The sequence below is a fragment of the Zalophus californianus genome, chromosome 1, assembly GCF_009762305.2.
Source record: "Zalophus californianus isolate mZalCal1 chromosome 1, mZalCal1.pri.v2, whole genome shotgun sequence".
NCBI classification, from domain to species: Eukaryota; Metazoa; Chordata; class Mammalia; order Carnivora; family Otariidae; genus Zalophus; species Zalophus californianus.
This window is the reverse complement of record NC_045595.1, coordinates 211454663-211477057: the sequence shown is the minus strand read 5'-3', so window position 1 is coordinate 211477057 and position 22395 is coordinate 211454663. Positions and strand designations below refer to the sequence as shown.

Sequence of the window (22395 nt, the reverse complement as noted above, 5' to 3'; positions counted from 1 at the left end):
CATTCCAACACTGTTTATAGTAACAAGAGACTGGAAACAACTTAAATATATCAGTAAGGAATTGTTAAATAAATTACGGAACATCCACATAACAGAGGATTATGTACTCATGATTGCCTCTGAGGGCGTGAGGCACTATATACTGCACTGTATCACTGGAACATTATCTGGCCATTTTCAAAAATCAAAGAAAATAATGGAGACAAAGTAAATACAAGCCATGACAAAATTATTACAGGACACTACAGGAAAGTAAACTAGTATATTTGAAAGGGTACAAAGTGGAATTTCGAGAAATGAAAATCACAAGCAATGTCATTAAAAACTCACTGAATAGGCTGGGGTGCCTGGGTGGGGCAGTCGGTTGAGCGTTAAACTCTTGGTTTCAGCTCAGGTTGTGATTCTGTGGTTGTGGGATGGAGGCCCACATACGGCTCTGCACTCAGCATCAAGTCTGCCTGAGATTCTCTCTCCTTCTCCCTCCCCCTTTGCTCCTTCCTGCTCATGCATGCTTGTGAGCTCTCTCTCTCTCACTCCCTCAAATGAATAAATAAAATCTTTATAAAAAGAAAACCTCACTGAATAGGTTAAATGGTAGACTGAACACAGCTGGAGAGAACTAGGGCAACAGAAGATGTGTCTGCAGAAACTACACAGAATGCAGCAAAGATAAAGAAAGGAAAATATGAATGAAAGGTCAAGGGACGTGGAGGAAATAATGAGAAATCTCAAAATTTATCTCAGGAGATCCAGAAGAAACTAGTAAAAATGGGTGTGAGGCAAGAGTGGAGGAAGTAACAGCTTAGAATTCTCTAGGATTGATGATAAAAAACATGAATTGTCAGATTCAGAGAGCACAATGAGTCTTGGAGCAAGAGGAAAAACAACTGATATCCAGATACATCATGGTGAAACTCCAGAAGATGAAAAATGTAGCCTAAGTCTGAACAGCAACCAGAGAAAACAAACAGATTACCCTCGAAGGTACAACAACTGAAACTGACCGGGTTTTTTTTTTTTTTTGCCAGCAATAATGTTGGCCAGAAACACTGAAAATATCACCTTCAAAACACTAAGGGAAAATGGTCAACCTAGAACTCCATACGCGGTTAAACTATGATTCAAAAATTGGGGCAAAATGAAATTTAAAAGAGATCCTAAAGTACACTTTTCAGCAAAAGGAAAATTGCTGTGTCATAATTTGTTTACCCATTCTCCTTCATTACATTTTGGGCTGTTTTTAGTTTGACGAAAATGGTGGTTTTATGTAATAATGTACTTACTGAGTGATGTAGTACTTTAGTTCATTTTATGAATAAAGCCGCTTCTGGTCAAGTCTTTGGGTGGACACACACATTCATCTCCCTGCTGCATATACCTAGGAGTGAAGCTGCTGAGTCATAGAGTAGGAATATGTTTAACATTAGTAGAAAATGTCAAACTGTTTTTCCATTCAGACCAAACAATTTCAGCAAACTGAGAATCCAAAGGCAATTCCACAAACCTGCTGCATGCATCAGACTATATGAATGCTTTCATAGAAAACCCAAGCAATTCTAACAACTATTTTTTAAAAGAATTCAGCAAGGTGGGTGGCTGGATATAAGATTAATATACAAAAAGCCCCTGCATGCCTATAGACCAAACAATCAAAATGCAATTTAAAACAATCTCACTTATAGTAACAGTAAGAGCTAACAGGTATCTAGCAAGAAGCATATGTGTAAGACCCTCTTGGAGAAAACTACAAAGCTGCTGTAGGACATAAAAGAAGACCTAAACAAATGAGAATTAGTACATTCACGGTGAGAAGACTTATATAATAAAGACTTGGTTTCTTCTCAATTTAATCTGTAAATCCAATGCAATTCCAATCAAAATCCCAATAGAGTTCTGAGATCTTGACAAGTTGAATAAAAGGACAAAAGTAGCCAAGAGCATTTAAAGAAGAATAAGGAGAAGAGCTGAGCCCTTGCTAGATATTAAGTCTTATTGTAACTACAGAAAGTAAACCGTATGTTACAGCACAGGGACCGCAACCACACCAATGGGATAAAAGAGAATGCTCAGAAATAACAGATCCAGATCCATACTGGGTCTTGGTATGTGACAAAGAGGTTATTAAAATTTAGTAGGTATCTTGCAAAATTAATTTAACCTGAATCTAACCAAGCCTCGAGACCTAAGTTCAAGTTTACAGAAATAAATGTAAGGTTAAATGAACATGTTAAACAATACTATTAGGAAAAATCCAGACAAATCTGAATAGGATATATTCTACCAAAAAATTGGCCTTCAAAAGAAAAAAAAAAAAAACCAACCCATAGCTAAGGAAACCATTTTTGAGGTAACTGAGGAAATCTGAATACAGCCTAGATATTACATAATACAATGTAAGTATTGTTAAATTGTTAGGTGTCATAGTGGTATTACATTTATGTATGAGCCTGTCCTTTTTAAGAGATATTTATGGATGAAATATTATGGAGTGAAATATTTAGGGGCAAAATGTCATGATACCTGCAACCTATTTGTAAACGGTTCAAACAAAAACTACATATACACATAAACTGATAGATGGCAAAATGTAAAAATTATCAAATCTAGATGGTGGGGGGCGCCTGCGTGGCTCAGTTGGTAAAGCATCTGCCTTCAGCTCAGGTCATGATCTCAGGGTCCTGGCATCGAGTCCCGCAACGAGTGGAGAGCCTGCTTCTCCCTCTCCCTCTGCTTATGCTCGCTCTCTGTCAAATAAATAAATAAAATCTTAAAAAAAAAAACCTAGATGGTGGGTATGTAGGACATCACTGCATTATTTTTAGTCTTTTCTGTATATCACAGAGGGGATAATATACTCAATAAACAATGCTGAGAAAACTGAATGTCCTTATAAAAATTAGATTCCACCTAGAGCAATCTACACATTCAATGCAATCCCCATCAAAATACCATCCACTTTTTTCCAAGAAATGGAACAAATAATCCTAAAATTTGTATGGAACCAGAAAAGACCCCGAATAGCCAGAGGAATGCTGAAAAAGAAAAGCAAAGCTGGCGGCATCACAATTCCGGACTTCCAGCTCTATTACAAAGCTGTCATCATCAAGACAGCATGGTACTGGCACAAAAACAGACGCATAGATCAATGGAACAGAATCGAGAGCCCAGAAATGGACCCTCAACTCTACGGTCAACTCATCTTTGACAAAGCAGGGAAGAATGTCCAAAGGAAAAAAGACAGTCTCTTCAACAAATGGTGTTGGGAAAATTGGACAGCCACATGCAGAAGAATGAAACTGGACCATTTCCTTACACCACACACAAAAATAAGACTCCAAATGGTTGAAAGACCTAAACGTGAGATAGGAGTCCATCAACATCCTAAAGGAGAACACAGGCAGCAACCTCTTCGACCTCAGCTGCAGCAACTTCTTCCTAGAAACATCACCAAAGGCAAGGGAAGCCAGGGCAGAAATGAACTATTGGGACCTCATCAAGATGAAAAGCTTTTGCACAGCAAAAGAAATAGTCCACAAAACCAAAAGACAACCGACAGAATGGGAGAAAATATTTGCAAATGACATATCAGATAAAGGGCTAGTATCGAAAATCTATAAAGAACTTATCAAACTCAACACCCAAAGAACAAAGAATCCAATCAAGAAATGGGCAGAAGACATGAGCAGACATTTTTCCAAAGAAGACATCCAAATGGCCAACAGACACATGAAAAAGTGCTCCACATCGCTCGACACCAGGGAAATCCAAATCAAAACCTCAATGAGATACCACCTCACACCAGTCAGAATGGCTAAAATGAACAAGTCAGGAAACGACAGATGTTGGCGGGGATGCGGAGAAAGGGGAACCCTCCTACACTGTTGGTGGGAATGCAAGCTGGTGCAAACCCTCTGGAAAACAGTATGGAGGTTCCTCAAAAAGTTGAAGATAGAGCTACCATACGATCCAGCAATTGCACTACTGGGTATTTACCCCAAAGATACAAATGTAGGGATCCGAAGGGGTACGTGCACCCCAATGTTTATAGCAGCAATGTCCACACTAGCCAAACTGTGGAAAGAGCCTAGATGTCCATCGACAGATGAATGGATAAAGAAGATGTGGTATATATACACAATGGAATATTATGCAGCCATCAAAAGGAATGAGATCTTGCCATTTGCAACGACGTGGATGGAACTGGAGGGTGTTATGCTGAGCGAAATAAGTCAATCAGAGAAAGACATGTATCATATGACCTCACTGATAGGAGGAATTCTTAATCTCAGGAAACAAACTGTGTGTTACTGGAGTGGTGGGGCGGTGGGAGGGATGGGGTGGCGGGTGATAGACATTGGGGAGGGTATGTGCTACGGTGAGTGCTGTGAAGTGTGCAAGACTGTTGAGTCACAGACCTGTACCTCTGAAACAAATAATACATTATATGTTAAAGAAAAAAAAGAAGAAGATAGCAGGAGGGGAAGAATGAAGGGGAGTAAGTCGGAGGGGGAGACGAACCATGAGAGATGATGGACTCTGAAAAACAGACTGAGGGTTCTAGAGGGGAGGGGGGTGGGGGGATGGGTTAGCCTGGTGATGGGTATTAAAGAGGGCACGTTCTGCATGGAGCACTGGGTGTTATGCACAAACAATGAATCATGGAACACTACATCCAAAACTAATGATGTAATGTATGGTGATTAACATAACAATAAAAATTAAAAAAAAGAAAATTAGATTCCTACTTCACATTATATGAGAAAATGGGGGGGGAAGTACACGGTATCTTTAGAAAAAAATCTCTATTTCCTTAGATTGAAGAAAAATTTCTTAAATAAGAGTAAAAGCCACAGAAAGACATTGGTACATTTTATCTCACTAAATTTAAAAAAACGTAAATGAAAGATAATAAAAACAAGTAGAAGAAATCCCGAGAGATTAGCAGGTATTATTCACGATGCATAAGCCCCCAAATTAATGGATCAAATATTAAGAATGTATAGACATCGGGCGCCTGGGTGGCTCAGATGGTTAAGCGTCTGCCTTCGGCTCAGGTAGTGATCCCGGGGTCCTGGGATCGAGTCCCGCATCAGGCTCCCTGCTCCTTGGGAGCCTGCTTCTCCCTCTGCCTCTCTCTCTCTTTCTCTCATGAATAAATAAATAAAACGTTTAAAAAAAAAAAAAGAATGTATAGACATCAATAAAAAAGATAGGTAGAAAAATGTACATAAGCTATTGGTAGAAAAATTCACCATCAGAAGGAAAGCTCAGACACCCCATATCAAAAGTTGTATCATCTCGGGGCACCTGGATGGCTCAGTGGGTTGAGTGTCCGACTCTTGGTTTTGGCTCAGCTCATGATCTCAGGGTCCTGGGATCGAGCCAAGAGATGGACTCCAAGCTCAGTGGGGAGTCTGCTTGAGATTCTCTCTCCCTCTCCCTCCGCAATAAATAAATCTTTTTAAAAAACGTTGCATCATCTCAGAAGTAATCAAACTGTGACACTATGTCATACAGATTGGCAAAAAACAAAAACAAAGAAAACAGTTAACATTTTTTTTTTTTTAAGATTTTATTTATTTGACAGAGAGAGAGAGAGAGAGAGAGCAAGAGCAGGAACACAAGCAGGGGGAGTGGGAGAGGGAGAAGCAGGCTTCCCGCGGAGCAGGGAGCCCGACGCGGGGCTTGATCCCAGGAGCCTGGGACCATGACCCGAGCCGAAGGCAGACGCTTAATGACTGAGCCACCCAGGCGCCCCACAAGTTAACAATCTTATGTAATTCTGATGGTCCAAGACAAATCTGACAGTAGCCAGTAACGCTGAGGACTAGCATACCAAACCACCTAGAAATTCCATTTTCGGAAGATCTCAACAGCATGCAGAAAGATGTTCACTGCAGTGCTGTTTATGATTGCAAATATTAGAAACAATCCAAATGGTAATCAAGGCAGAACTGGGTAAATAATCTGGGTATATTCATACAACAGAATACTACACAGCGGTCAAAATGAGTGACCTAGTACTCCTATCAACAGGAAAGATCCAGTAAATGTGGAATGCTGAGCAATCAAGCAGGCTGGAAAAGGATATGCACAGTACTGTAGAGCATTCACATACATGTAAAAATACCAAAACCCCACAACCAACCAAGCAACCAACGTTTTGTTACATGGTATTTCTACTTATTTATAGGTAGACAGGAGACAGGTTCTAAGGGGACTCCAATGATCCCTGCTCGCTGGTATTTCCTTTTGGGTAATCCCTACCCACACTGGGACAGGGTTGTTCTGAGCAACCAATGGAACAGGGCAGAAGTGATAGCATGTCACTTTCAAAATTGGGTGCAAAAAAGACTGTGGCCTGGGTGCTCTGTGGCACTCTTACTCTCTGGAATCACTTGCTCCGGGGTGACCAGGTGCTCATCTTAAGGATGTTCAGCGAAGCCTGGCGGGAGGTCCCAATGGTTTAGAAAGGAGGGCTCCTCTCATGTACCACATTGAGTGAGCTTCCAGTAGGACCCTCCACCCCACTGGGAGACCCTAGCCCAGAACCACCCAGCTAAGCTGCTCCTCGATTCCTGACCCTCAGCACCTGCACAAGGTCAGACAGTGCTGCTAAACATGGGGCGGGGCTAAACTGTCACCAAGCAAAAGACAAGTAATCCAAGGCACTTATAAGTATGTAGCCAAATCTTAAGTGTGTAGTAATTATGAGAAGAACCGACCCCAGTTTCAGGATAAAGGGTCATTCTGGGCAAGGCAGTGTGGTGGGGCTTTAAGCTATATTTATTTTCTGTTTCTGTAACAAATTTTTGAAGAAAATACGACAAAATGTTAGCATTTGTTAAATCTGTGTGTTCCATAAGTGTGCCCAAAGCACATGACTTCCTAGGCCTTAAATCATTTTGTTATTTTAAAGCATGTGATAAATTAAAAATAAACACTTTTAAAAGAGAAAAAAAAGGCAGTGTACCTCTTCCATTTATTACAGTGCTATAGACCACTGTCTGGCTCCTAATTTGCAGTTTGGAGGGAAGTAATTACTTTAATGGCTAAACAGTTTGCACAGAAGAGGAGACATATTCTTGTCTATTCCCACTGCTGGTAAAATCAAATGTTTAAGTACCAAAACCTTAAATACGCCTTTTTTTTTTTTTTTTTAAATAGTAACAAAAAAACCTCTATAAGCACACCTAACAAAGAATTCACACTGAAAGGCAGGGATGAATGTTGCTTTGCTGGCAGACACTTAATATTAAACTATTTCCAACAGCAATTCACTTAGGAGACGCTGTGATTACGCGCTCTGCGGTATTAAGTGGACGATATAAGGGCTGTTGCCATAGTAGCCTCTATTTTCATGGTATTTAACAAGAGAACAGAAATTGTGGGGAAAATTGCTTTAGTGCTTAGTTCTCTGGGTTACAAGACGTGAAATACTCACAGCTGGGAGACAGAGGAAGGTCTCTCCAGGGATACCTCCCAGGCTAAAAACAGTTAATGCACTCTGAGAGGTAAACATTCACTCCCGACAAAGATGACAAAATGACAAGCCCCAAGGATTCCAAGCCTGTTCACCAATGCAGAGCGAGAGAGCTCGGCGTTAACACTTAAGAAGGGATTTGCAACTATCAAGTATGTACACGGTGTTGGGTGCTTTTATTTACGCAGCACGTGAGTTGGACTAATATTCCACATGTAAGTTTTCCCTCTAATATGCGTCTCCTCCCACTCTCCAAAGTGTTATTTGCCCCTCTGGAACGCCCGTGTGTCCAAACAAGGATAGGAAGCATGACTGACCTGCTTTATTTACCAGGATTCGCATTTTACCACCGCAAGCCGCATAGTAAATAAGACCTGAAATGTCTCCCTCTGGAATAAATCAACTGAGATCATCTGACATTTTGCCTGCACAACCACCCCCCCCCCCCATCTCCATGGCTCTCCCCCAGACTTCTCCGTAGGTTTTAGATCCCAGTGAAGGTCCGGTCAGGGTCGGGGCGACCAGATCAGCCAGCATTCCTGCCTGTGGGTCACTATCCTGAGTGTTTCCTCAAATTCGCACCTCCCTCCCCGCATTGCGTGGGGACCCATGTCTCAACCCACAGCCTGTCGTCTTCTCCTGTCCCACCTCCTTGCTGCCTCACATGTGCTTAATTTTTCTCTCCATTGGCATGTTACCCGCCAACTCTGAATCCCACATGCCAGGATCTGTCAGTCCCCTGAAATCCCACCGCCTGCTCACGTGCTCTCCACGCGTCCCCAGCGATCCCAGTTCATACCCACGTCTAGGACTGGCCTTTTCTGCCGGAGGTACCCGACCCTCCCAGTAAACCTTGCGCTGTGTGGACACTCCATCCTAGCAAACTGTTCGTCTACAGACATTTTCGAGTTTGGGGGTTTACCCACCCATCACCTTTCCTGCCCTCTCTCCTGTGGTTTCCCTGAACACTGGCCCAACCTTCAAGCTCAGCTTCACAGAGCAATGCTGCTAACTCACCCCCAAACCAGCTCTTCAAAGGGGTTCTAGAAGGAAAACACACTCCTTGATCTCATCATTTTAGGATTTCAAGAAAGAGCAATGATAGGCATTTACTTCTTATTGCACAATGCAGACTGCTTTGATGGAAAAAAAAATACACAGCTTACCCATGAATCTTTATTTTAATTTTCCTGTCAAAAAACTGTAATTCTTCCCCAAGGACCCCTATCTTTACTCTGTGGTGTGAGATACCATTTTAACTTGAACGTGAGAAATAACCACCATACTAACATCGATCACGCATTTGCCACGTGTCAAGCATGGGACTAAACGTTTTACACGAGGGACTCATTTGCTCCTCTCTGCATCCTGCCCTGCGTCCTACTGATATGACCGACCACAGATAACGGGCCTGTGGGAACAATCCAAAGGCAACTGACCCGTCATCAAGAGTTGCTCCCAAGTCAGTGAACGGACGTCGAGTACTCCAGCTGGGGCTCCCCGTCCAGTGCGAGCATCACTTACCTGCACAGGGGCTGGCTGCAAAGCCCACCCTCTTCCGAGCTCTGTCGAAGATCACGTAGAAGCCTTCCATTACGGTAGCACCGATCACCAGCGCATTCGTGGAAGGTGAAATGCCGAATCGGTAACATTCATAATTCAGGCCCGCCCCCATCATGGGCTGGATGTAGAGCTATTTATGAGGACAGAGCACACAGACAGGGGAAAGCATGAATCCGGCAATATCACAAAGCTCTTGAGGCCACAGCGCGTTCCAACCCTCCCAGGTCCCGTGGGGCGATGCAGGGGGAGGGGGAGATGACATCACCCTCCCGGGTCCCTGCCACCCAAGGATGACATCATAAGCATGATAACAGTGATAAACATTACTGAAAGTGATAAAAACACGTGCGTTGCCTGCAACTACACACAGGGGCACCCATACACCCATCCCTCTGTCCATCCATCCATCCAGCACGTGGCATGGCCTAGATGCTGCCTCAGTACCAGCAACCAACACACAGTCCCACGCCCTTGAGGTTTCCCATCCAGGGAGGGGGCAGGTGAGTAAATGTGGAGTGGGACAGGCCCCTCTACCATGATGTGGACCAACTAACTCTCCCCCTCAAATCTCCTCCTTCCCTTGGCCTCTGAGAAAGCGTTGTCTCGTCTTCCTCCCAACACTGGCTGCCCCTTCTCAGGCACCAGTGTAGGATTCACTTTACCTTCCTCACTGTAAGCATCAGAGAACGCCAAGGCTCCGGCCTCCTGGCGGCCATCGCCCCCACCCCCACCCCAGGTGACCCATGTGGCCCCAGGGCCCTAAGCACACCCCAGGGCTCTATGCTGATGCCCAAATCTTGACCTCCGGCCAGATCTTTGCCACACTCAACAGGCTCCCCAAATCTGCTTTTTTTCAAAGTCTTCTGTTTCAGTAGGTCTGTGACTCACTCACTTCCTCAGGCCCTACAGCACCGGGCCAGGATCTCTTTCCCTACATGGAAACCAAAACCATAACAAGAGGCTGCAGGCCTTCCTTTGCATCCCCATGGCTTCCGGACCATTAGCATCCTCTGCTCTCCTGCGAGACTGCAATGCTCCTAACTGGCCCCAGGATGCTGTCTTTGTCATCCTCTGCCAGAGAGAGCTTAAAAGTAGGCAGCAGGGCAGAAGCAGGATGATTTATTTCCTCAGAGAGACAGAAGCTGTCACAGGGAGAAGACCCAGCACCCCCTCGTAGGAAGCTCCCATGAGGAGGAGGACCAGGGGCTGGGCAAGTTCCATCAACACAACACACATGGCCCTTGAGGTCCTCGGGGGGAGAGTCTGCGAAGAAATGAGTCAAAACTTAATCAAGGAGCAAACCAGTGTCACCTGGGTGAGAACAATCCCTTTGTGTTTTAACAGCAAAGTATTCAAATGCAGGCAACCAAAAGAATAGAGCGGCTTAGGAAGACAAAATACCAAACATCTGGAAAAAAAGCAATAAAGGGAAAAATGAGTAGGAAGAAGGACTTCCTTGTGAGTACTGACCAGCCCTAATTTAGGGGTAAAAGCACAAGAAAGATTGCGGAGGGCAAGGCTGGGAGCCCGGGGCACTGTGGCCGGAGGGAGCGTAAGGGGTGGGGATTTTTAGAGGGTGCGGCAGGGAGGGGTGCAGCCGGGAGGCAAACCACAGCACAGAGGCCGGACGGAGCACCAGCCCCTAGGAGAGGGAAACACGGGAGCACTATTTAACGTCTGGGCAGAAAAGGAAACCAGAAGTCGTACTAGAGAAAGAGAATATGATCAAGCTGATACCCGAGGAAGATGAACTTCAGCGCCCTTGACAGCGGCGGACCGCGAGAGGGAGAGGGGCTGCCAGGGCGGGGGTGAGCCAGGACAGAGCTGTGACAGCCCCTGGCGTCATCAACGGCTAGACACGGAGCAGCTACTGGGTCCAAAACTGTGCCCGCAGTCAGAACCCTCCACGACTGGTCTGTCTGCCTGCAAGCCCAGCTTCGAGGCAAGGAGTCATTCATTCTGTTCTCCGCTATGCTCCCGGCCCCTCGGCTGCTGTGAGGGTAGGGGAGGCGCCCAGGAGGGCTTCAATCAATGCAGGTGATGTGAATGAGTGGTGCTGAGCTCTCAATAAGCATCAAACAAAAGACACAACTTCTCACGATCAACTCAAATTAGGCAAAGGCAGGGGATCACTGACCTGCCTGCCGCCACAGCACCTTCACCTAAGGGTTTGTAAGCAAGCCCTAGGAAAGTACGTGGACACACACACACAATACACCCCGGCCTTTGAAGGAACTAATTCTATAATAAAACCCAATCAATTATCACCTATCGTGTAACTGAGAATATTGATGCAAAAATATGCAGACCGAATTGGTATCTTTTACTCCTTGTGTGTCCCAGCTGACTGCCAATAAAAGTTCCAGACTGTAGATACTGTAACAAGCTGGGGAAAGCTGAAGTATTGCTAGATCTCAGAATAAACTGTCTGTCTTCAACTAAAATAGCACAAATAGACCAACCAGTGGTAGACTGAAATTATTTACATTTTTAGGGTTATGTGGAAAAGAAAACCAGAATTTGCCTGTGGGCTGGGGTTGGGGGCTGCTTTTGTCAACGGGCCAAAAAAGATGCAGCCCATGTGTTTTTGGGAAAGAGTGCAGACAGACAAAATTTAAGGTAATTGCCTTTGACACAACTCTTTTCTGCACCAGCAAGCACATGCCCATCTAGTCCTGCCGATGCCAGAAAGGTCCTAGGCACGGGCCCTATTCTAAAACTTTGGGGGGAAGGAGCCCTGACGATTGCCCTAAACATTAGGGAGAGGGGGGCAGGCAGGCAGAGCTGCAGTGTTAGGAGGTGAGCCCCCAGCGCTGACCCCGAGGGCTGTGTCAGTGACACACAGAGCTTGTGAGGTTATCGGCAAGTGATGGTTCACAACTGCCCATCCAAGCCCTTTTCCAAGGAGGCAACAGAAAGAAAAGGGAATGGGAATGTTGAGTTAAGAAATCAGGAAAACAGCAGGGGAAGCAGATTTTTAAGAACCAAAAATGTGAACCTGTCAAAGTCAACCAAAAAATATCTACAGTCTCGTGAGAATAATACTGGATTCTCACGCAGAGATTAACAAAAATTAAAGGCAACGCTCCTAAGCCTCCCTCGTCGTATTCCTGCCCCTGGGCCACGCTCGGTCCTGGAACCAGCTGCTGAGCCCCAGTCACCTTCCAGCTCTGGTGGTTACTACCCGCCCTGGACGTCGTAGATTTTCCCCCGAACGCCTGTTTTCTCCTGCATCTTAACGAGTCCCTGATTCTGCCAACCAACGGCCCCGCCATTTATTTACGATTACACGCTCACCTCTGTCCTGAAGCTAGGCTTCAACTTTAGTTATAAACCACACTGAGGAAATACTGTCCAAATCGTGCTGTTCGACTGGCCAAAATTTCATCATAAAGAGCAATTATTTTAAAGATGCAGAAAACATATCACTGTGTGTGCAGTGAAAATGTCTTTGGCAAGTATTACGATTCCTCCCTTTATAGTTAAAGGGACAGATGGAGAAAGGGCTCAGTGATCTGCTCCACGTTACAGCGTTGAGTCAGGGGCGGAGCTGAGCATGTAACTCAAGCCTCGGTCAGCGGGTCCTCTGTCCAGCCGTGTTTTCTCTTGAGGCTCTCAGGCTCTTCCCCAGTAACCCACCATTCCTGGAAGGCACGTCCCCACGTGTAAAGCGGAGAAGGGAAAAGGCAGCATTATCACTTCCTTTTTACTTCTGAAATCATTCCTCCTTCCCTATCCCCCATCCCACCCTTTGTCCCAGGGTCACCAAATCACGACAAAGGCACATTGATCTGTCTGTTCCCAAAAAACAGTGATTACACACTAGTCTCCACTGCACGCTCGTGCCAGGGAAGGAGCAAGGATCTCCGATCTCATGGTTCTCCTCTGCAAGGAATTAACCTAACTGAGGAAGAACTCTAAGTGTGTATGTGTGCTTTTAAAGCAAACCAAAGTCCAACGAAAAGGGCAACAGCATAAAATACCCCCTAAAGGGGTGACTGCCTGCGGGATGAGTAGACTAGGAAGCATGCATTAGGAGTCTGAAGGGCAGGCTCACAAATGGGTTATTCTGCTCAGCAGAGGTTCGACAAAAGAGGGGTTGTTTGAGTTGGATCTTGAAGGATGGGAAGAATCTGGATATGCAGAGGGAGTGGGGGTGGAGAGGGCATTTCTGGCGGGGGGGTGGTGGCAGAAGTAAAGGTCAGGAGAGTGAGCAAGCACGAGGCCCGGGAGGACACTGACCGGTGAGTGGCAGGTCAAGGGCGTGGAGGGGTCCAGTGAGGACCGGAGAGCCACAAGGCATAAGGACATCAGTGTGCACCAAGTGGGGACTCACTGACGGCTCACAGCAGGGACAGCAGGCTGGAAGATGCCGCCTAGGAAGATCATCTGGCAATGGCTTTAAGGGCAGAAAGGAGGAGACTGGGCTACGCGGAGCGCACCTGGGGGTTCCCGGAGGGGTGCAATGGGGGACCGGAGAACCTCGGGAACCGGGAGGAGGTGAGAAGCATGACGGAGCAGGGCAGAACATGCTTTGTTTGATTAGAAACTCAGGAGGAGGAAGGAGCCAATGACTTACAGAATATGGAAAACAAAAGGATGTCTTCATCTCTCTGAGGGTCCAGTTTTATTCTCCTTTTTAAAAGAACATATTTTGGGGGCACCTGGGTGGCTCAGTTGGTTAAGCATCTGCCTTCAGCTTGGGTCATGGTCCTGGGGTCCTGAGATCGAGCCCCCTGTCGGGTTTCCTGCTCATCGGGGAGTCTGCTTCTCCCTCTCCCTCTGCTGCTCCCCCTGCTTGTGCTCTCTCGTTCTTTCTCTCAAATAAATGAATAAAATCTTTAAGACGAATAAATAAAATAAAAGAACGTATTTTGGTGCTGGGATGGGTGCTGCACAAATGTCCTCCGTTCTTGGCCTTCCCCGTTGCCAGGCCCTTGGGATGGGACCACGTAGCCGGCCTCTCCTGCTGGGAGGTAGGTCCACTTCCCAAGTCCGGGGTCTGGGCTGCCTGGGCCCCGTGCGCGCAGCGTGCTGAGAGCAGCAGGCCCGCCTAGACTCCAGAGCAGGGGTGCACCCTCGGGCAGGGGTGCAGGCTCATTGATGAGGGCTGCCCGATTTCTCGGCTGTTCCGCAGCACCACTGTGGCAAGCCAGACCTAACACCGATGCACTACCTACAGAGGCGCATGACGCACGAAGCGCCTCACTTCGGCGTGGTACGTGTTCCAGGAGAAAAACACAGGTCCCAGTTCATACCTGAGGCAGGATGGTTACACGGAACGACTGGCTGGAGTTCTCGTCTCTCAGGTAGATGGAGATTTTAGGGAAGTAAGACCAAGGTGTCTCAGAATTCGTCCAGCAAGCCAGCTGGGACCCAGTCCAGAAACCATCAGAGAATTCTGGAATCTGGACAAAACGAGATCACGTGAGAAGCCATGACTAGTCTGGCACATCAACAGGAAACGGCTCCCAGCTCCCCTCATCACCTCGCCAGATGCCCACGGCGGTAAACAATGTTTCCTTTGGACAGCGTGGTGGAGCCAGCCGTCCCCTGGAAGGGGACCGGTGATGACAAATCCACAGCTATCAAGATCAGGCAGGCACGCAGAGTACCGACTGGTGCCAGGCACCGCTGCAAACCCCCTTCAGCACTAATTACTTTAATCCTCGAAAATCCCCAGCGGCCCAGGAGCGGCACCCCCGCACCCTACATTGTAAATGAGGAAACCAGAGCACACAGAGGTGAAGCAATGTGCCCAAGGTCTCAGTAGTGGGCAATGGCCCTTTAAAAGAGAGAATACATCTGACATGTGGCCCTCCAGACCCTTTTGGGCATCACCTCTCCTCTGAATTCCGAGCACAGCACTCTTCCTCCCGGTGCAGAGCCCTGAGCGGGCTCTCTGCTCTTCTGGAATATCTTTCTCCTCCTCCGGACATCAGCTCAGATGCCACCTTCCAGGAAGCCCTCCCCACCATGCTGATTACCCTGCCACAGAGCTCTCCCCTTGGTCTTTCACCTTGTAGCAGCTGTAATGTGACACCTATGGGTGTAACTGCTTACATTCTCTTTCCTGCACTACAATCTGAGTCCTCAAAGAACAGAGATGTGTTGTCGGCTCGCCGGACAGTTCTAACACCTAGCCCATAGGAGAGACTCGGGAAATAGCTGTGGGAAAAACTAACATTAGTCAAGAACAGAGCGCCCACCTGAGCCTCCCAACAGGGGTCTGCTGAACCTGACTATGAGCAACACCACCTGCACATGCCCACTAGTTGCTAAGTCCTCAAATTAACTACAAGTAACTCCCACTATCTCACCAGAGCAAGGGAAGCTTCCTGAGCAGACCTGTCCTGCACCTGCTGGTAGTGTATGTGACGGAAGTAGGAGTGTATGGGTAGGCGGAGCTAGGGAAGGATGAGATGGGGAGGAGCTAGGAGAGCAAGGCATGCGGCGGGGCCCAGCGGGGCCCCGGAGGCGGAGGCGAGGCGAGGAGAACAGGGGATGGGGCGGGGCCGGGTGCGCAGGGGATGGGGCGGAGCTAGGAGGGTACTGACGTGGAATAAGAGGTGACTGTCAATGAGCATCCCCAGGAAGCTGAGCTGAGCTGACCTACGGGCCAGGGAGCCCTAGGAGATGAATTTGAAGGAGGGCAGGCCGAGCAAGGAAGCTGCCTCACTGCATAAGACAGATGGCAGCCATGGAGGCCGGAGCGGCCGACAGGAAGGAGCAGGAGATGGGGGACAGAGAATACCTTGGTGGCCTTGGCGTCTTCATCAGAGACCATGTGTCAGAGATCTGAGCTTTGTGGCAAGCCGGGTGTGATTTAGGAGTCCAAACGGGATTCACATAGGCCACTGGTTCTTGAGTCTAAACCCCTGTGTAGCCAGGCCCACTCGAGAGTCACTGAAGGGTGGGTGGGAAGTGCTGATGTGGCACGAGGGAATCTCTTTTGGGAGGACACAGGGAGAAGGGAGGGGCCCAGGATCCACCCTGGATGGGCGGGCAAAGGGCTCACCCATGAAGAGGGCGTAGGGCCGGGAAGTCCAGGAAGGAGGGTGCTACGGAAGTGGAGGGAAGGTAAGTCAGGGAAGCTGGGATGGTGCGGAGACCAAGCAGGGCAACTGAGGAACCGGAGCATCACTGGATGAACGCTGAGTGCTGTGTGCTGCGGGACCACACACGGCAGGTGCGAGCTTGCTCCGTCCATCCGTCCCTCCCTCCAGGCCCAGACAGTGGGGAGAAAACGCCCCGGGGTTTTCATCCATTACATGGACCATCCATTATGAAACCGTCAGTGATTTGTAACATGTCTGATGTTGGCGTTAATATGTTTTCACCTTTTGTAAAAGTTACGTCGATTTGAACTATGTATCAGAGGACAGAGGAGTCAACAGAGTGGGGCAGTCATTTGCTGGACATAAGGATGGGCTAAGGTGAGGGTGGGCGGGCCAGGACAGGGAGCCCCACATCAGTGCCCGTGGACAGCTCCCATCTGCAGATGAGGGATCAGGCCTGGAAACTCACTTAAGGGGCACAGCTCTGAATTGGATGGGGGACCACCTGCCTCGAAAGAGGCGTCTGTGAGTGAGTCCAAGGGCCTCCCTGGAGGCTAAGCCACGTGTCCTTGGAGGACGGTTTTGACCCTCAGATCACAGAGGTCAGAGTCAGAAGTCATCCTAAAGCAGGTGTCATCCTGCGTCTGGATTTTACAGATGGGGGAGCGCTGGGCCGAGCCCAAGGGTGCTGCAGCCATGAGGAGAGGGAGCCCGGGTTTCTGCCACATACACAACTCCATTTCAAAATACAGACCTATAAAACCATGCATTCCTAAAATCCCGTCTGAACAAACCAGGCCAGGAGACAGAGCCCAACATATGCACTGCATTTAATTCCCCAAAGCCAGGTTATTCCCTCAACCAGAAAAAAAACGCTACTCGATGGGTGAGAAAGAACGTGCCCATCTTTGGTCCAGGCACGTGGACACAGGGACCCTGTCCGCCCTGGCTGGATTTTTCTTGCCCAAGACGGAGAACCTTCCTGGGTCCTCCCCTTTCTGACACAGGCTCTGAAATCAGAGGATTGATTTTAGATAAGGCAAACAAATTCTATAATCCCACTCCTTCTACCTCGTGGTTTTCTTACAAAGTCAGTCACCGCCGACCCACGGGCTGCGACACCCCACGGGCTCTGCAGAGGCGTGGCTGGCCAAGGGCGAGCCAGGCTCACCCGCACGCCTTGAGCATCCCTGCGGGATGGTCCTCACACACTTGCAGCCCAGAATACTCAGGCTGAGGATGCTCATGTCAGGTCTGCTGAGGACATTTTCACTACTGAAGAAAATCAGCATATGGCTCCATATTTTAAGCATGGTCTGATTTTCAGCCAGCATTCTGAATTTAGGGCACTAAAAACTTTCCTTGCCATTTTTTCTGATTCAGCAGATATGAGACAAGACAGGAGCTATCCTCTGGCTTTTGACCACTGCTGCCCTGAAGTCCTTTCAAGCTCAAAAAAGGGGCCTCTGAGCTACTTCTTTTTCAGTGCTCCTGTCCGTTTTCTTAGTTCACCTGCTGCTCTCCCCACAGCAGTTTCAGACCTCTGAGGTTTGGTTCAGGACAACCAAAAGCCCCTTCCTCCTTCCCCTGCTCCTGCTAGAACCTGTAACAAAGCACCACTATGCATCTTCCCATCATTCTCTGAATTCGGCCAGTGGAGTTGTGGGACAGTCAGGCCTGCGTTAGTATCTGCATAAAGACTTTGGACAGGAGACGCTGGTTTTTGGAGACCTTGCAAGGCTGGCCCTGTACAGAGGGAGGCTTATGAAAACACCCAAGAAGCGGAGAGAAACGTTTCTCCTGTTCGAACAAAGAGCACCAGCAACCGCAGTGGGACATTAGATGCTTCTCCTTCTAGAGCACTGCTGTGTGGGGGGGCGCACTGTACCCCAGCCCTCCCGACAGCCCCGCGATGAGAACATGGGGACTCCGAGGGCCCAATTCCCGCCCCGGGCACCCGGCTAGTGAGCGGCAGAAACCAGTCCCCATTCGGGTCCATCTCGCCCCTGAAGCTGTGGTCTTCCCAGTCAATGCCTTTGGTCTACCCTGGTGCCCAGAACCAACTGGAAAGCTGGGGCCATACTGGAATGCTGTCAGCCACTTCTCCAAAATGCATGTTGTTCTTGAGGAGGATTTTAATAATTATTATACTGGCTGATTGACCTTTGTCTTCTGAGAATCACATTCTTTTACAGAAGAATTAGAATCCCACCACAGCCTGAATGAGGGCCAAAAAGAGTATGATTTGGGGTTCGTGTGTCTTGTTTTAAAGGCTACGAACATATTCATTGGTCACTATTTCCTTTAATACAGAATGTTACCAAGAGGCTTTTTTTCTGAGATAAAAAAAAAAAAAAGTACTACATCCACTACACTATTATTTGCAATACTAAACAGCGTGGCACCTCCAGATCCAAGTTCCCTGAGGTTAACGTGAAGAAATTCTTCGCTGGTTAAGAGTAAGGCTGTGAACTTAATAAGTAATAGTTAAAAAAAAAAAAAAAGCAACCCCTCAAAATCCTCAGATGAAGACTGTTGAACACACAGTGGTCATGACCTGGCGCTCTCCGGGATTTATCAGCACCCTGAGGACTCACCAGAGACGTGCGGGCCACGGCCTCAACCACTGCATTGAATACCTTCTGGGGCAGGCGCAGAAGTGTGGTGCCACTGTCCACGATGGCCTTGTCCGCGTTATACTGGAACAGAGGAGAGTTGGTGGGGAGAGGGCGTGAGTGACATGCAATGTGATTCCAGCCTGCTGTCACCGTGGGTCCGCCATCCACAACTTCAGGCAGCCGTGGTACCTCACCGGAAGCTCCACTCACTGCCCAGTCTTGGAACTGGGACACCAGCCCAACATTCTCACTTCCCAGATAAGGAGACGGAGACCAGGAAAGGGAAGTGATGTGACCAACATCAACAGCTCTCCCCATGCAGACATTTCCCCGTTTGGAGGTGCCCAGACATCCCTGTCGAGGAGCCCCCAAGAACAAAGGGGGAAGACCCCCTTGTCTTTCCAGATTGAAATGACACATTAATTACCATTTACACAAATCCTACAGAATCAACGATTAGCCCAGGAATGGGCTAATTAGGATGGAGTTTTTTAACAGACACCCCCATCTTGCATTTAGGATGGAACCACAGCCGGACTCAGGAAGGGCATCTTGCACGTGGGCACACACGAGAGTTTGTGTTGTACTGTAGGCCTTCCCCTTTGATTCTACCACTGGATTTAGTGGCAACTAAGTGCCTCTGACAATAAACCCAGCTCTGTGGCCTTAGGACTGGACACTCTCATAGTGGGAGGGGACACCGCTCTCCCAAGCTCTGATGGGTTTCAGAGGCATCTGTGCACATGGGCACCTTGGTGGACGGGGATGGTTCGTGAGAAAGGAGGTGAGGGCAGGCAGGAATAGAATGAAATGCTGGCAGTTTTTATAAACCACCCTGCAGACGTTGTGGGAGACGGACTCCCGCAAGCTGTCCTCATCAAAACGCCATTATGGCCGCAAGTAAGCCCAATGCAGACGGGGTGTGAACGGGGCTCCTATATGACGCGGCACCCCAGCTCTGCACGTCTGCCTCCTGTCAGGACCAGTCGGGACACGCTGCTCTTCAGAGTATCACTTGTCCCGGAGGGAGAGGTGAGCAGCGGGGGGGCGTGAATGGAAGATAAAGCTGGTGGTTTATTTTGAGTTTCATTTTGCTTATTTCTAGTCGTTTTTTCCCTTGCACTGATGGAAGCCTGCTTATTCCATCCTCTTAAACAGAGTCCAGGAACCATTAGGCCCAGGAGAACAGTGAAAGGGGCTGGACAGTGCTCTTCACACTGGACAGTGCACTTCACACACCATTTTATGCTAATTTTTCCCTATGAAGCCAAGTGACTGGAAGGAAGCAAGTCTTCTGGAAGGAGGAGTTTGTTCTCATACAAAAAGCCGCTGTAACTTTTAATGTAATGAATCTTTGATTTATCTTGTAACGTACCTTCTAATTTTTAAGATTTATTTATTTTAGAGACAGTGTGCACGTTGGTGGCGGCGGTGGGGCGGGGGGGGGGGTAGTGCGGGCAGAGAAAGGAGAGAATCCAAGCAGACTCCCCGTGAGCTCAGAGCCAACACAGGGCTCCATCCCAGGACCCTGAGATCATGATCTGAGCCAAAACCAAGAGTCAGACGCTTAACTGTCTGCACCACCCAGGCGCCCCTGTACCTTCTAATTTCCTATTTGGGTCCCAACTCTAGTAGTAAAGTGACCCAGGCACCTAGACACAAAGAGATCACAACGTGAATACCTCTCTGCAATCCAGATTAAGGCTCTGGCCTCCAATTTCCAACTTGAGAATTTCTATCTGATAATACCACTCCTCTTTAATAGGGGTATACCAGATGTCTCCTTTGTACAAACTCGGCTCAATTCCGCCCAGGACCTGAGAAGAAAAATATTTACGGGTGTTAAGAGAAAAAATATGGCGGCATATCAACAGGTCACATAAAGGAGCATACAATCAGAAGGTGAATCCTCACCGGAATCAGGACCCTCATATTACGATGATGTTACAAAACACATATGCTTGAAAATTAAAACAGGGAACGTTTGGGGGCCATGTATCCAAACGGCAAACAATCTTATAACCTCGTCTGATTAAGGTGCTCTGGTGGTTTCCCTTCTATAAAGGAAGTACCTACAATTCTAGCTACCATACCAAGATTCGCCCCCAAACGAAGTAAAATAGTGAGCCACACTGACGGACAAGAATTCAGTTCCTCGGAAAACAGGAGGACTGGCACTCTCACACATTTGCACGGAAAGCAAAACAAAGGAGCTTCCCTCATCAAAATTTCATGTTGCAAAACTGTAAAACATTGCTGTCCTCTGTCCTGAAAAGGGGGGGTAAATAAGGTATTAAGATCGGGTGTAGTATAAGCAAATGAAAGCAACTGAATGTCTGCTGCTCATAGCTGGACAACTAGGGGATTGTCAGCCCCCGCCCTGAGGGGCCCTTCTCGTGCACTGTCCCTGTCACCTCCTGCTTGAGACATCTGGGTCCAAGATCCATCGAGGGGGCACTCAGCCTCACCACATCCACAGGGCTGGTGGCCTTGCTGTTTCTGTTTCACTAGAAAACTTTCTGCTGTGAGTGCGTGTGTAGTGTGTGTGCAAAGAAAGGATATACAGGTGTCCCTGTCTCTACACCAAATTTAGGAAACCATCCACACTTCCCTCAACTGGCGGGCCAACCCTGGGTAAGGCCCACCTGCCACACCCCCTATTGTTCCTCACTTGCCCCTCCCCCACCTGCCAAAAAGTTACCCTTCAAGGGAAACATTTTAAAAAGCTTTAATGGAATTTGGGGAAGCAATGAGAATCATCTTTTGGCTGGCAGGATAATTAGAAAAGATAAAAATAATACCTAATTTTACCCAGTTTTTTTAAAGGTTCTATTAACAAGGGTTATCAAAATTCCACAGTACTTATGTATGCTTCTGTGTCTAATATTTCCACCAGGGTGTTCATAAAACAGAAAAGCTGCCCGATTTATTTGCGATTTTTTTTCCCCCTTTAAGACTAAAAGATACCCACAAGACTACCTCCGTTGGTACCAGCTCCAGCTACGGGCAGCCCCGCCCCACACATCTGCATGGAGAAGACATTGGGGATCTTCGTCTGGGCCACCAGGGAATCGAAGAACGTCTCCAGGGAACTTGACGGCTAGAGGAGACACAAGGCCAGCAGCAGAGATGAGGACTGACCCCAAGTGGACACCAGGCATGAGGTACAAAGCGGTTTTTCCTTGTATTTAATTCTTTTCGCGGTGAACTAACAAACAAGCTTCTGATCAAGGGCAGTAATTCAGAAACCAACAACAGACCTTCCTACTACACAGTGCTTTCGCTGTGTGTGCGGCTCTGTTGGAAAAATCAGATAGTATTTCTACAATTGCAACGAGACAGAGAAGATCTGCGTGGACCCCGCACAAGGCTGAGACGCAAACCCAAGACGGTATTGCTGGGGCTGTTAGGACGTTGTCACATTTATCACCACGATGCCCTGTGATGCAGGCACGAGACGTGGAAGTGGGTCACCGACGTGGGCGGTGGACTCTCATCTCAGCCAGAGCAAGGAGAGAAGCATGTCTGGGAGTGGCCTTCGTGGCTTCAGAGAACATGCTTCACCTCTCCCGGCCACGGTCGTCTGCCACACACCAATGACAGGTGCTGAGCACGAGACCTCTCAGACCCCAGACCCCGCTGACCTCCAGCGAGCAGGAAAACAGCGGGAAAC

The 22395-nt window shown here is 47.8% G+C and overlaps 1 protein-coding gene across 1 annotated transcript in view; it reads right to left on the bottom strand.

The window, feature by feature from the left end:
• BACE2 (beta-secretase 2) overlaps positions 1 to 22395 on the bottom strand; it is a 91624-nt gene that overhangs the window by 19735 nt on the left and 49494 nt on the right. Inside the window, exons 4-8 of the mRNA XM_027582606.2 lie at positions 21694 to 21822; positions 20405 to 20539; positions 18702 to 18803; positions 14305 to 14454; positions 9008 to 9176 (exon numbers count right to left, since the gene is read on the bottom strand). Of these exons, the coding sequence (XP_027438407.1) occupies positions 9008 to 9176; positions 14305 to 14454; positions 18702 to 18803; positions 20405 to 20539; positions 21694 to 21822 (685 nt within the window). The remainder of the gene's footprint in view (positions 1 to 9007; positions 9177 to 14304; positions 14455 to 18701; positions 18804 to 20404; positions 20540 to 21693; positions 21823 to 22395) is intronic.